The 14,496-nt window shown below is 38.5% G+C and overlaps 1 protein-coding gene across 5 annotated transcripts in view; it reads left to right on the top strand.

Moving 5' to 3' along the window:
- Positions 1-13,004, top strand: part of TRAPPC12 (trafficking protein particle complex subunit 12) — a 48,816-nt gene extending 35,812 nt beyond the window's left edge. For all 5 annotated transcript variants that reach the window (XM_048298622.1, XM_048298620.1, XM_048298625.1 and 2 more), the window contains exons 9-12: positions 5,032-5,130; positions 10,305-10,405; positions 11,187-11,274; positions 12,664-13,004. In XM_048298622.1, the coding sequence (XP_048154579.1) occupies positions 5,032-5,130; positions 10,305-10,405; positions 11,187-11,274; positions 12,664-12,906 (531 nt within the window). In that variant the 3' untranslated portion in view covers positions 12,907-13,004. The remainder of the gene's footprint in view (positions 1-5,031; positions 5,131-10,304; positions 10,406-11,186; positions 11,275-12,663) is intronic.
- The last annotated feature ends 1,492 nt before the right edge of the window (positions 13,005-14,496 follow it).

The raw sequence follows: 14,496 nt of genomic DNA, 5'->3' as shown, positions 1-14,496 counted from the left end.
AATCTGGGTTGTCACAGTTTGAGACAAATTAAAGGAGATGCTCTGGGAGGAATGTCCCCTCCAAAGAAAGCAGGTTTCAGCTGCCTCTCCCCCACCACGTTTGGAAAGAAAATTCCTCAGAGGAAAGTGAAGAAGGACAAAAAGTTATTTTTTTAACAAACACAATGCACGCCGGCATGGGAAAAGAGTAATGCTAAATAATAAAACCTCTCACTGTGGAGAGAACCTGGGTAGATTTCAGAGTCCTTTGTGGGTGTGGCTTTCTCCTCTCCGGAGCTGGGGTTCGGTGTGGGCCCCTGCAGGCCAAGGTCTGCACCTTGCCTCCCGGTGTGTTCTGGTGTTGCTGAACAGTCCGGAAGAGAAGAAGAAGAAGCCAAAGTCCCAGGGCTCTGTACTTGAGCTAATGAACAGGAAACTAGCTGAAAAGCAAAAGGAATGTAACTCTCTTCTCTGCTGGAGAAGCGGAGCAGCCGGGCAGAAGAAGCCAGCAAGCTTATCTCTGGTTTTGAACACAGTGCCGAAGGAATTCCACTGGCTTCCCTCCCATCTTAAAAGTCTGCCTTAAAGCTAGGGAAAAGGCACAGGATTCATGTCTAGGCATAGGGCAGCGGATACACATCATAAAGTCACCCCAAGACATTCCACCCCTTATCCAATATCATTGGCTCAATGTCCAAACTAACATATTCTAACTGTACACACACACATTAATACATACATATAATACAACTAAAACTGTACCAAAAAGGAGGTAACAGCTTGTGCTAGTGCCACAAGAGACTGATGCTTGAGGACTTTGGTTCCTCTATGATTTAAAGGAGAAAAACTGCATGAATCATCATGTCCTGTGCCTGAGTGCTGCAGTACAGCTCTCAAGATTCATAGCACTGTGAATCTCTGCTTTCATAACCTTTCCACAACTGCACTAGATAGAGAGGAAGGATAACTTATCCCTGTCCTTTCTCCCCAAAATAAAGTATTTATGAACTATCCACTTCTATAACTAAGATTTTTAGTCATAAGGTTTCTTGAACTTATTCTCAGCATTCTACACATCACGGTCATTTATGCTTATTTCTAATTAAGTACTTAAGGTGGTGATGAGGGAAACATGAAAATGTGTAATGCAGTGACCATGAAGGGAAGTACAGTTACACTGTGGTGCATTAAAGGAAAAATATACTCCAGTGAGTAGGTCCAGTGGCTTACTAGAACTATTTTGGATTAGTATATTGTAATGTTAACCCCAAATTTTCATAATAAAAGAGGTACTGAGTTATAAAACAATAGGCCAATTCTCATTCATATCCTGAATAGTGTAACTTAAGTCCTCCTTCTGGGATTTTTTTACGAAGGTGTGGAAAACTGGAAGGCTCTTAATCTTTTGAAATTAAAGACCATGACAATATGTCAGCCCCATCTCTAAGTCTTAATATCACAGGCTGTAGTCATTGGGGTTTTTACTGGCGGTACTTAATATGTTTTACTCCTCACAACCACACCTTGTATCAGTCAAGACTTCACTCCTCAGAGGTGGTGTGTATTTATTATTCCATCAGACAATCTTTGTTGTATTATGTCACATTAGCAAAACTGTGAATGAAACAGTCTTTAGTAAGTGAGACCAAATATCATCTATTTTACTATATGCTCCATCAGAAGGAACTGTCAGATAAGATGCCTCTATAACTCACCACTGAATAGTATTGTTCTGTATCACATGTAGGGTATTCAAGAAATCTCCTAATGCTTTCATGATAGAGTGGGGAGAAGAATAAATGCATATTAAACTCACTGTGGGATCCACAGGTGACTACAGAATGAGGTTGTATTTAGAAGTGAGCCTAGATATGACGATGTTTCACAGTTTCATCCTGGGGCCATCCTTGCTTTTGCCTTTGGACATAAATAATTTAGTCTCTTTCCATCTCCTGGAAGAAATGGGTCCCATTTCTGTGACACATACTGCAAGGCATGGGGTGGGTAAGCACAGATGCAATGTGCTATCCTGTTGCATGGAAAGAGGGTGCAGTGTCCACCAACACAGTGCATAGACTCTTAATGTTCACCTCTACTCTCACATTTTAGGAGCTGTCAGTGTTTATGTACTCGTAGTTGTAATGCATATGGTGTTGGAGATAACATTAAGGAATGCAGAAAAGGAGGGGGGTTTCTTTGCCTGACTAGGCCAAATCCATTGAGCCCCTGCAGCTTGGGCCTCTAAGACATGGCTGCTTATTCCTACCAAGGCTGGCTGCTATGTACACGAGAGAGCCTGTGCTGCTGTGATTGTGCAAACACTGCCCACTCATGCAGCTTCTTGTGGCTGAGGCTCTTCTGCTGTCAGTTCATGCTAACCTGTAAACTAAGCTGGCAGAAGCACTTTCCTGTCAACTTGCTGCATGGTCTCCTCGGAATTGTTTCTGCATCAGTTTGGGGATGTGACTGCAGAGCCCCAGTCCCTCGTGGTTGTGCTGTGCATCTTTGTTGTGTAGCCAGAGCCTTAGAGTGTGCACAAGAGTGAGCACTGGGTAAGGGGCAGCTTTAGACCACAGAATTTGATGCAAGAAAATTATTTCTCTAGTGACCACATTTGATGCTTGAAGGGATTGAAATCACAGTCACAGGCAATCCTTCAGATTTAGTGGATTATACTCTTGGAAGAATTAATAGGTGCTACAAGCATGGCTGGGGTTCCTCTAAAGAGCTAGATCAAAGGGTCCCTATTCCAAGTTTTTTATGCCTGCCTGACAGTCGTACTCCATGATCAATTAAGTCCTTTACTGAGAGCTGTTACAATGAAAATTGAGTTTTTCCTAAATCATAAATTCATGAAAAATTGTGGTTGTTTTAATTTCATCACATTTAAGTCATGAATTATAAATACACCAGAATTTAAATAAATATGCTTGTGTATATGGCATGTTGGTTTTCCTTAAAGTCTTTTTATTACCAATAATAAGTGTGAACTTGTCATGGCATGTTAGAATTGGAATAACCTCTAAATGTTAATAATTAATTGTTCAGAATTAATCATTATACCCACAGTATACAAGTTGTTTGCAAAAGAAGGGTCCTGCAGAGGGCTTTCCTGGGCTGTTTAACTCACCTCCTACAATTACAGGACATGTAATTTCTCTTATATACAGATCAGACTCCAAAGATACGTCTTGACTTTTTGTTTGTATGAAACAATTAATATATTTCAAATAGAATGGTTTGGGTCAGAACAGACATTTAAAGGTCATGTAGTCCAACCTACCCCTGCCATGCACTGGGACATCTTGAACTGGATTGAGTTGCTGAGAGCACCAACCAGTCTGACCTGGAATTTTTCCATCCAGGGATGGAGCATCCACCATAGCTCTGGGCAACTTGTTCCAGTGTTTCATTGCCCTCAGTGTAAACAGGTTATTCCTTATATCTAGTCTAAGTCAACCCTGTTTTAGTTTAAAACCATTATGCCTTGTCCTATCACAATAGGCCCTGATATATAAGCCCATTTCAGGTACTGAAAGGCTGCAGTGAGGTTTCTCCAGGCTGAACAACCCCAGCTCTCTCAGCCTTCCTTCTTGAGAGGTGTTCCAGCCCTCACCATTTTTGTTGCCCTCATCTGGACCTGCTCCAACACATTCATGTGTTTCCTGTGCTGAGGACTTCAGAGCTGGGTGCAGGGTTTACATCCTTTTAAATGCATCCTCAGGAAAAGGAATTCGTTACACCTGGGGAACATTGCTTCCTCAAACTAAGCAGGAGATGAAGAAAAACAATCTTTACTAGTAGCTGTGATCACATTAGGGACAAGTTAACTGAGTACTATAATTTGACCAAGAAAAATGGAAGGGCAGAGAGTATCCCAAGATGTCTGTGTAGTTCTGAACGATTATTCTCTGTTGTCCTTTGCTTTCTAATGCCCACCACAATTCTTGTATTAAGTTGAAGGGCAGGACTGTTGGGAAGCACCAAAGTGTTACAGCACTCAGCCTTTGTTTGGCCTGCCCCTTGTAAGCAAAGGCAGGTGCTCTCTGCCTCTGCTCACGTTTCTCCAAGCTGCAGCAACTGAGGCTGGCACAGTCCTGGGCCAGTGGATGTTCCTACAGCTACAGCCTGTCTCAGTCAGCACAGAGCACAGGCAGTGCCTCTTACCTCTGCCTGCCAAACCACGTGGCCAGGCTCTGAAAGTCATGTCCTGCCCAGGTCACTGAATTACTGCAGTTCAACCATGAAACAGCTGAACTGCAGGAACCAGTCACATGGGCATTTCTTTCCAGTGGGAAATGGGACCATGGTTTTGTTTAATCTTCTGTCACTGGTCCTTAGCTGGAGGGTATACTGGCACTTCATCTTGAACAGGCAGATCTCGGAGTGGCCTCCTGCCAGCACGGCCTTTGTGCAGATGTATCACTTGCAAAGCTTTCTGGAGATCACAACTAGCCCTCCCCTCACTTAGTTTTAGCCCAAATCCATTTTCTATTTAGATTACCTGCTTTTATGCACTAAAAAGCCCAACAGTTTGGGTGGAGGAAGAGAAAATGTCTTGTTTCCTTTGGTAGTAGTGCTAGTTTGTCATCTGAAGATGTGCAAGAATTGCAGTTTCTGTCACATGATGCTTTTCACAAGAGCATGTGCACAGGCACTTCACAAAGCTTTTGGAATATAGTTTGTTAAACCATGTAAATTACATACATATTTGAAACATGAGACATTTCTCAAGTATGTATACTCCCAGTCACACAGAAGGTGCTTGACTTCCATCCTAAATCATAATCTGAGGCGTAAATGTTTAGAGTTTTAGTTTGTGGCATGATCCAGTTTAAAAAAAAAAAAAATCTCCTGTGTATGCAGTTCCAGTATAACTGAGAAAAGACCAATGTAAGTCAGCTACTAGTGCCTACAGTGATTGATAGAAATTCTGTCCCACTGACAAGTTGCAAATGCTTTAATTCTATTGGAATACGTCTTTACAAAGAAGCTGACAAAGGCTGAAGTATTCTGAGCTGAAATACCTGATTGTATGCTTTTCACCCTTAGGACTATGTGCTGGCTGTAGATGCTTACCACACCGTCATCAAATATTACCCACAGCAAGAACCTCAGTTGCTGAGTGGAATTGGAAGGATTTTCCTTCAGGTACGCATTTTGTTCTAAATTTGTTAGGTAATACTGCTGTTGATAGCTACATAGAGAATAATTGTTGCATTTAAAACTGTAGCTGTTTTTGTAGGGCGCATGTCAAATTGCAGAGGCAGTGCTCAAAACAAAAACCTTTCCACCATGTCAGATAAAATTAGGAAATACGAAGCACCTATAGTATTAAAAGTACATTAGCAAATAAAGAATATGCTGTAGAAAGTTACGCTAGTACTTTGGTCAAAATGTGACATTCTGCTTTCCCTAAAACTAATGGTAAAGCTCCCATTGACAGCAGTGAACCAGAATTTCACTAAAAATTTCATGTCTCACTGCCTCAGACTGCATGCAACTCTCAGTCACACTCATCTAGAAAAAAAATCAAGAGTGTCCTTCTGTTATCCAGATGATATCCCTGAGAAGACAGGGAAGGGCACCTTAAAAAAAAAAAAAAAGACAGTACAAGTATAATAAATGTCCATGGAACTGTATTTAATAAGTAGAAATAGATGTCTTTTTGTTTTTCATAAAAAGATGCATCTACATAGCTATCTGATTTTTTTAATTTTTAGTATCTCACAAGTTCCTTGCAGTTTCATATTTCTGATACTGATATTTTAAACTTTTCCTCTTTTATCTACTTACTTTTATTATTAATGATAAATCTAATTTTGGATTGTCAAGTATCTATGAATTATCTTATTTGTGAATTCCTGTAATAAAATTATATTGAAATTGAGTAATTTACTCTTAATAGAGAATTATTAACATTGTTTGCTTCAAATCATAGAATGTCATTCAAATTCAATTATGGGTTTTCAGTTCTCAGCAGGAGCATGGTTTCACAGTGTGGTAGACATGCCTGTCTTTGAAAGTCTAGTTTAAAGGGGATCTCCATCACTTTGGAGCAATTTTATGATATTGGCTGCATGCATTAATTATTACCTAAACAGGGAACATAGTAATTATGCATATTAAAGAATGGTACTGTGAATATGCAAAATACTAAAGGAAATACAAGTTATTAATAGTTCTGGTCTTACTGGGAAAATGACTGGGTACGTTACTGGCACTGCCTTGCTGACAAGAGTGTCTGCCCTGATGTCACACCCAAAGTCTGTTTGTCACTCCTTTGCTATGGAGACATTTTCACTCCCATGAGGAAAGCATCTCCTAACTTGCAGAATCATTTGAAATCACTGCCCTCCACAATGTGACAACAGGCCTTCAGTTCTTAGGGGTCTTATTGTCAGATCTGGACATAGCAAAAGGGGGTGTGAGGAATCCTTGATATTAGAAGATATCTAGAAGATAGACGTTAAAAGGAATAATTTCTAAATGCAAATGCTTTCCTTTCTTCTAGCACCTTAAGGAGATAAGGTTTTATTGCTTGGCTTGTTGTCTTTTTCTGTGACAAAATCTTCAGCTCTGTCTGGGGGGCACTGGTGCAACAGATGCAAGATTTTGATATATTAAGAGAAATAGGCAGTGTGCAGGTAATCCAAACCAAGACGTTCAAATTAAAGAAAGATAAATGTGTTGCAATCCTGGGCATCATCATTTTGGTAAGATAACTCTGTGGTATGTGTGCACTGTTGACAAGGCACTCCCTGGAAAAAAAAATAAAATATCTTGCAGGTAAAATTGGAAAGCAGTTTTCTCATATTCAAATGTCACAACTTCTCAAAAACAAGTAGTAATTCCCAAATAATCTTAGACTATGCCGCTAACTTTGAACATTTACCAAGAGAGGCTTTAAGGCAGCCTGATTCCAGTTGCTTATCAGTCACAGACACTGTTTGACAATAGACATCATACATATGAAACAAAGCCATAATGTAGAATAAAGTGTAATTCAGGAGTTTAATAGAAAAAAATCTCAACCTTTTTCAACATGCAAAACTTCGCTTTATTGGTGATTTTTTTTTTTTTCTTAATTAAATTGAGCTAACTGGTCTAAAGCATCTTTATCTTCACATGTAAATGGAGCATGAGGAGGTCTAGATGTGATGTATGGCCTTTGTTGCCTTAAAAAGTGGGAAATGAGAATGAGAGAAGTGCAGAATGGAGGAAAAGACAGAGGCTATCACAAAGAAATTTTCATAAGGACTGTAATTCTTTCAGCAGTCACCTGATGTGTAAAACAGAAATTCACCTGAAATGGAGAAATAGTGAATACATTTTAGTCTCTAGGATTATATTGTGTAGTGCTCACTGGCCGACCTATCCAAAGTTGCCATTTGAGTAAGTACACTAAGAAAGAATTTTAAAAGCTGCCTGACCTTACCTTCTGCAATAGATTGCTGCAAAACTGAGTCAAAAAGCAATAAAAAATTTCTAGGAGTACTTAAGAAAAATAATCTTGGTTTCCAGACAAACAACAAAGTTAAGCACGTAGTATATTGGAGGGTCCTTGTTAGAGGATAGGATTATTTAAGGTTAACAGTAGAATCTTCATTTTTGTTTGATGTGCTAATTATTATTAGATACTGAAGTCATACTTTCTGAACTAAGTTAAATAAAATTAAGTTATAAAGACCACTTAAATTGGTTAAATTACTTTAATGACTAATTAAAACTAATTATTTCTTTTAAATGGTATTCTCCACGAAAAAATTTTAAAAAGTAAACTGTTTCCCCTCTGTGGCAAAAATGAGATTTAAGAGTTTGGCATGTTTGCTGAGAAGATACAAGATGCTGCTAAGAAATCAGAACTATTCATGATCACAAATAATGTCTGATTATTATCAAAGCATATTAGATTTGGATGCATCAAGCTCCCAGGAGAGCAGACTGGTAGCTTGCTTTAGAAATTGATTGTTCTCATGGTTAAGGGATTCCTTCTAATTTCCAGGCTAAAAATACTCAAGGACAGATTCATTTACACTTTGCCAGCATTATCCTCTAGTTAAATGACATTATTTTCATGGTGATTTACATCTTTAGTGGTATTTATAGAGAGAAATTGTATCCTTTGTCTTTATAACTGAATGTATGGTATTTTAGAATGAGTAATATTCGGGTTTTTTGAGTCCAGTTACATAACATCTGGGAGAAATGCATCTGTTTCATTAGAAAAGTATTGGGTATTCCAGAAATGCTTGGTAGATGGACAGTTGCATCTTTGACTGCAGTGTTCAATTGGATCATCTCCTAAACGTAAAGAAGAATAATTTCTTTATATTGCCAAGGGCTAAGTCTTGTGGTTAGAGGTGAAGCAGTATCTGTTATATTAGTGGTGTGAGTAGGGCTTTGGGTACTGCCACTGTGATACTCCCATAAGCAAATTGGGAAGAAATCTAAATGAAGCCTTCAGATGGATGTTTGCTGTCTCTGAAAAGTGCAATTGGAAAGTCATTTGCTGATGACTAGAAGGACTTGCTAGATGATCTTGTCTACAAGGATCTCTTTAGGGTTTGTAGTGTTCGTATTTTTGGTTAGGTAGTACTTGTATGATGAAATATGAAGAATGCTTGTAAAATGTACAGATGATGCCAAGCTGGGAATGGTACAGACACTATGAAGAGCAGGATCAGAATGCAAAATAATCTTGACAAGTTAAGAAACTGAAATGTTAAATTGGCTGTGATTCAAACAGCAAAGGCAAAATGCTACCAAAGACTGGGAGCAATATACAAATACAAAATGGGAAGAAACAACAAGCCTATTCCCTGTAGAAAGGAAATAGGCTGAGGGTAAGAAAACTACACAGAAGTAAACAAATTGGACTTCCAGATATTTGCTATAAAAGCAAAATTCGTATTCACATGTGAAATATAAAGTGATTCCTTCTTCTCACTGCTGGTGAGAGATCAGTTGGATTGTTGAGACCTCTTACGTGGGCACTCAGGGAGGATGTGAAGTAACAGGGTAGAGTTCAGAGAATCCAGAATGCATTTACTTATGAGAAAGGGGTAAACACTGATTTGCCTGCAAATTGATTCTCATTGTAGAAGGGGAAGAAAAAAATTTTCGAGTATGCAAAAGACCGTAAAAAAAGAGGAGTTGCACATTCTCCCCTACCACTATGGACAGGACAAAAAACTGAGGTAAAAAGTGCAGTAAGATAGAATGTATTTTCTAATACTAGGGCAATTTAAGAATTCTGGATTAAGTTTCCTAGTAAGACTCAGATGTGTAATATCCACCATCTGAGAGCTTTAAGGAGACTTCAACACATTTGTGACAAACATTTTTCATAATTTTGTCCTGTCCTTAAACAAACAGGTGGTCTCTTGAGGGCCCCTTGAATCTCCCCACCTGAGGACTGCCTGGTTTCCATGGCTTTATGTTTCTGAACTGGTTTCATTTTATTCCTTTTGATAGATTCTGATTCTGATTGATTTATTTTACCAAGTAGTAAGTTTTCATCTTCTTCCATCTCTCCAGCCTGAAAAATACACTGCTAACTTATTTTCAAAATAAGTGGCGTTCTTCAAGTATTTTTTTTTTTTCATCTCAAAGAGCAATGTATGTAACATTCCTTTAGGTGAAATACCCCTTCCTTTTTAGAAATCCCCTTTGCCATTCCATCTCCATCAAATCTGTACTTCTTTATGTCAGTTTTAAAATCTCTCATTCCTTCATCCTGCTCGAGCCACTCATTGGTGTTTTTTTAATCTGCAAATGGACCATCTTCCCAATATCCTCAGTGGCCCATTGCACTGTAGTTGTTTTCTGACATGTGGTGTGATGCACTGAAGTCATCCTGTGGCCCCTGACTATGACCCAGAGGCTGTGGGTTAACCTGGTGTGGGTCCTGTGCTACCTACAAGGCCACTGGTGTCTGTCTTCCCTTCCTATGGAGTAACACCCCATCCCTTTGGAAGTAACTCTGACCTTTTCTCATTTTCACCTACTTTTTTGAACTGTGCAGTTAGTTACAACAAAAGAGCCAAATGAGGATATGGGGCCTCCCTGCCCTACAGTCTGTGAGTGCTCTTGAGCCCCCAGCTGAGAAGCTGCCTTAGGCAAACTGCACATGCTTCTGTGGTGCTTTTCATGACCTTAACGTGGCTCTTCAAATACATTGTTTTGCAACAGGTGTTACCCAGTCACCTTCGTGTAAAAAGATTGCTAATGGATATGTTATATATGATTTTGTGTCGTTACAAGATAAAATCAGGATGTATCTCTTCTTATTGTCGTAACTTACTTATGACTTTTCTGTCTAGATTGGAGACATAAAAACTGCAGAAAAATATTTTCAAGATGTTGAGAAAGTGACTCACAAATTGGATGGACTACAGAGCCAAATTATGGTTTTAATGAACAGGTAGATCATTTAATAGCTAAAGAAAACTTTTTAAAATGTAGTTTTACAAAGTATGCAATGTGATCTTTAAACTACGCTTGAGACAATCCTGTTCTCTTTCTCTCTTTTATTTGACTTCATCTGTCATAAGTGAGACTGAATGGCATACAGACTCAGGAGATCTCTGTAACTTGGTACAGTCATATTATTCTGCATTGAAACTGCAATCCTTCCGTTGATTTTACAAAGCTTTTTCTCATTCTTTCAGGCACTGCATATTTTCACTGCTTTTTTTCAATACACGTTTGCATAAATAACTCTTAGGAGAGGAGAAGTTATTTTGGGCAGTCATCCTATAATCAGATCTGCCAGGAAAGTACCACCCAGTACCTTCAAAGGATGCTTGAATACACTGTAGTAAATGGAACTGTGTGATGGGGGACTCACTTTGCAATGGTTAGCACATTGGCTTAATATTTAGAAGATACTATTCAAAAGTGCTCTGAAAATTATATGGCTAATTTTATGAAGAGAAATAATTCTGGGAAGAGAGTATTTGCATTTAAATTAATAAAAACACAATGAAGACTGTTGCTTCCATAGGCAGAAAATGTAATAGCTGAGTGATCCAAATTGTCATTCCATTTGTCTGTAAATCAGCGTCTCCTTCACACTGTGAAGAACAAATGTCAGAAACTCTTACATCTGTAAAAGGAAAAATAAAAAATGGTGTCCATTCATTTTTAAATGTATTACCTTGGGTTTTTGAGGAGAACTCATTTACATGTCACTTACTTTCTAGAGCATTTCTCCACCTTGGTCAGAATAATTTTGCAGAAGCTCATCGATTTTTCACAGAAATTTTAAGGATCGACTCATCAAATGCTGTGGTAAATTTTCAAATTGCTACATATATAATGAACACCTAAATTATTCTTGTAATATGTCATGCATGGATTTAATTAGTACCCAGAGTATGCTCAGAGCTTTACAGAAAAATGGGATGTGGCATGTGTGCCAAAAGGTTTTCAGTATACATAAGGATAAGATGGAAAATGGGATGGGAAATTAAGAACCAGTCTGTATGAAGGGCATGAATACTTACGCATGCATGTAGAAATTCTGAGACACTCTTCTTTTACAGGATCTTTGCAAAAGCACTTTTTTTTGCACTCACTGTTTTTAGCATAGACTTGCATGTCAGAAAAAGAAACGGCAGGTGCCAACATGTATAAAATTAACTTGATTTCACACAACACTGAAGGGATATTGTAGTTTTAAACGTGACATTTTTAACACATTGCGTATCAGAGCCTTGGGTTCCTGTCACAAACTGAGATCAAAGAGTTGTTTATTTACCTTCGGGTTTTCTAGACCTGGTTTTCAGTGCATGGTCATGTAAGAGTGGTCCCGAGAAGTCAGACAGCTTACCCCTAGTAATCTGATCCAAGGCCATTTACAGACTGAAGGCACTGAGTTTAAGGAACACATGAATGGCATCATTTTGCAGGCTGTAAAATAGTGTGTATTATAATCACATGAGATCAGTCAGTTTTCCTGAATGGACAGAAAAATGTTTTTTTCTAAAAGGCCATGTTCTTCCTTGATCTGCAACTTTCAGAGTATATGAAAGTTTCTGCTGCTAAACATGTTCTATCACTTTGTACTGTTGGAATCTTGAAGTAACTCATAAAACCTGATTTGTGTGGTAAGGAAACTGGAACCTGACTTGATAATTTATGATGTATTTAGACTGCCCTATGTGCTGGATTTACGTGAAGTCATTTGTAAATGCTTTTGGAATAAGAAGATATCATCCTGTTGCTTATGTGGACATGTAAGCCAGAGAGAGAGAAAAACACTTCTGAAAACATAGTGAAGTAACGAAAAAAAAAAATCTATGAAAATGATTGCATGTAGAGACTCATGTGGTTTCTGAAATTTGTTTCACTTGGCTTTCATAATTGACTAATGTCCTATACTATTTATATTTCATTTTAGACTCTGTCTTTTAGAGTTTCAGCTCTTAGAAGTCAGCAGGTCTTAATGGCAGAGGGTAAATCTTGAGAATTTTAAGAAGAAAAGGATAGCACTGTATAATTGGTAATGTATTTTAGTTTTGCACACACATGCAGAATAGTAATTCTTAGTATACAGTAAATATGTTGTAATTGCAGATGATAGACTTCTTTTCCTTCTCTCTCATCACTTGTAAATACATACATATATATATATGTATTTATAAGCACACTGTTTATTTACAATATGTTTTTCACTAGGCTAACAACAATGCTGCTGTTTGTCTTCTTTACCTGGGAAAACTGAAGGATTCCCTCCGGCAGTTGGAAGGAATGGTTCAGCAGGACCCTCAACACTACCTACACGAGAGTGTCCTCTTCAACCTGACTACTATGTATGAACTGGAGTCATCTCGCAGTATGCAGAAGAAGCAGGCACTTCTAGAGGCTGTAGCTATCAAAGAGGGTGATAGCTTTAATACTCAGTGTCTCAAGTTAGGATAGATGATTTCCAACTAATTTTTCCCAGCAAGGCTGATTTTTTAAATTGTATATACTCTTGCTAATGTGTAAATGTGAAATAAAATTTATTCAATTATGAATATTCAGTGGTATTATTACAGAACCTGTCACCTCTAACAGGCCTGTCATTGCAAAGACTTTGTGCTGACCTAGAGCCAGCTTCATCCCTACAGGTCTGTTACTGTCCAGTTACTCTTCATTACAGTGCACTATGTTATATATATATGTATATATATATATAATCAACTACTCAGATTCTTTTATGAGAAAAACTGAATTTAACCTTATATTGTCTTGGTAATTTTTCAGTAGCTATGAGCAAGCCACATGAGCTTATTTCATCAGCTAAGAGTTATTGACAGAATATCAGTATGTGTATTATGGAGAGGAAGTTCTGAATGCACCTCTCTTCATTTGCTTCTACTATGTGTGTCTCATTTTGTCCCTGTCAGACTCCTGAGTATTACACCTTTGTGTGTCCATGGCCGTCAGAGGAGGCTGCTTGCTAAACCACCATTCAGAATCACAGCATGGCCAAGATTGGGAGGAACTGCTGGAGGCCATCTGGTCCAAGTCCCAGTAGCACAGGGACATGTCCAAGAGCATGTGAGGGAGTCATACAGTCCTGCACAGTATCAGTTTCCCACAGTATGAGGGACTATACTAAATGGTCTCCCTGTACTTCCTTGATTTTGTGTTACTGTTAAATCTTTCAGATTAAAAGCTGCTGCACTCTGGCATTCTGCTGGGTAGAGAAAGGAGCACTGGGAGTTGGAGTGGAAGCACAAGGGATTTCAGCTCAGTTCCTCTTCTTTCCCATTATCAAGTGAAAACACTGTGCACGAAGTATTTCCCAAGGAAAATGGTATCTAAGGGTTAGGCCACATGAAGTGGAACCAAATGGGGTTCAGGACACAAGGCAATTATCAGTGATGCAGCAGTATCAGCATACACTGATTTTCGCATCCCTCAGAACACAGATTTTTGGAATCACAGTACCACTGTGATATCAGTGTATTTCACATCTCTGCCCACATTTTTCCCTTCATCTGTATTGTAAAGATTCAATGCAGATACTCCCACTCGTATAGGAACATAATACATACATCTGTTCATAGGGCAGTTTTACTGGTTTGAGGTTTAATGTTTAGCAATTGTTTCTTGTCATAAATCACTGCCATGGGACAATTTTGTGTGTTCCATTTTTTTAATACCATATCCATCAATTAATTCTCACTCCCTTTAAATAGCCCCACCTGTATTTTTAGGTAACCAGTAACTCATTTTTATGCTTGTCCATCTGGAGATACTGTACAGGGGCCAAACAGCTGTCCTCAAAAATCAGGTTGTTTCAAAATTTCTGCAGTCTAGACATGAAAAGAGGTAAGGATGCTTCAAAGTTGCTAGTCACCTGAAAAGGCATAAGCCTACAGAAACAGAATTTGCTCCATTTTTACAGTATATTTCTGTTTGACAGGCCATACTTGTACACTGAAACAACAGTTATGTACCAATCAACTGAAAAAATATTAAAGCAGTTGGTATTTCTGTTTCTGACGTGACCTGTAGGTT

This window comes from Corvus hawaiiensis, chromosome 3 (assembly GCF_020740725.1).
Source record: "Corvus hawaiiensis isolate bCorHaw1 chromosome 3, bCorHaw1.pri.cur, whole genome shotgun sequence".
NCBI classification, from domain to species: Eukaryota; Metazoa; Chordata; class Aves; order Passeriformes; family Corvidae; genus Corvus; species Corvus hawaiiensis.
This window is presented reverse-complemented; position numbering and strand designations above follow the sequence as displayed.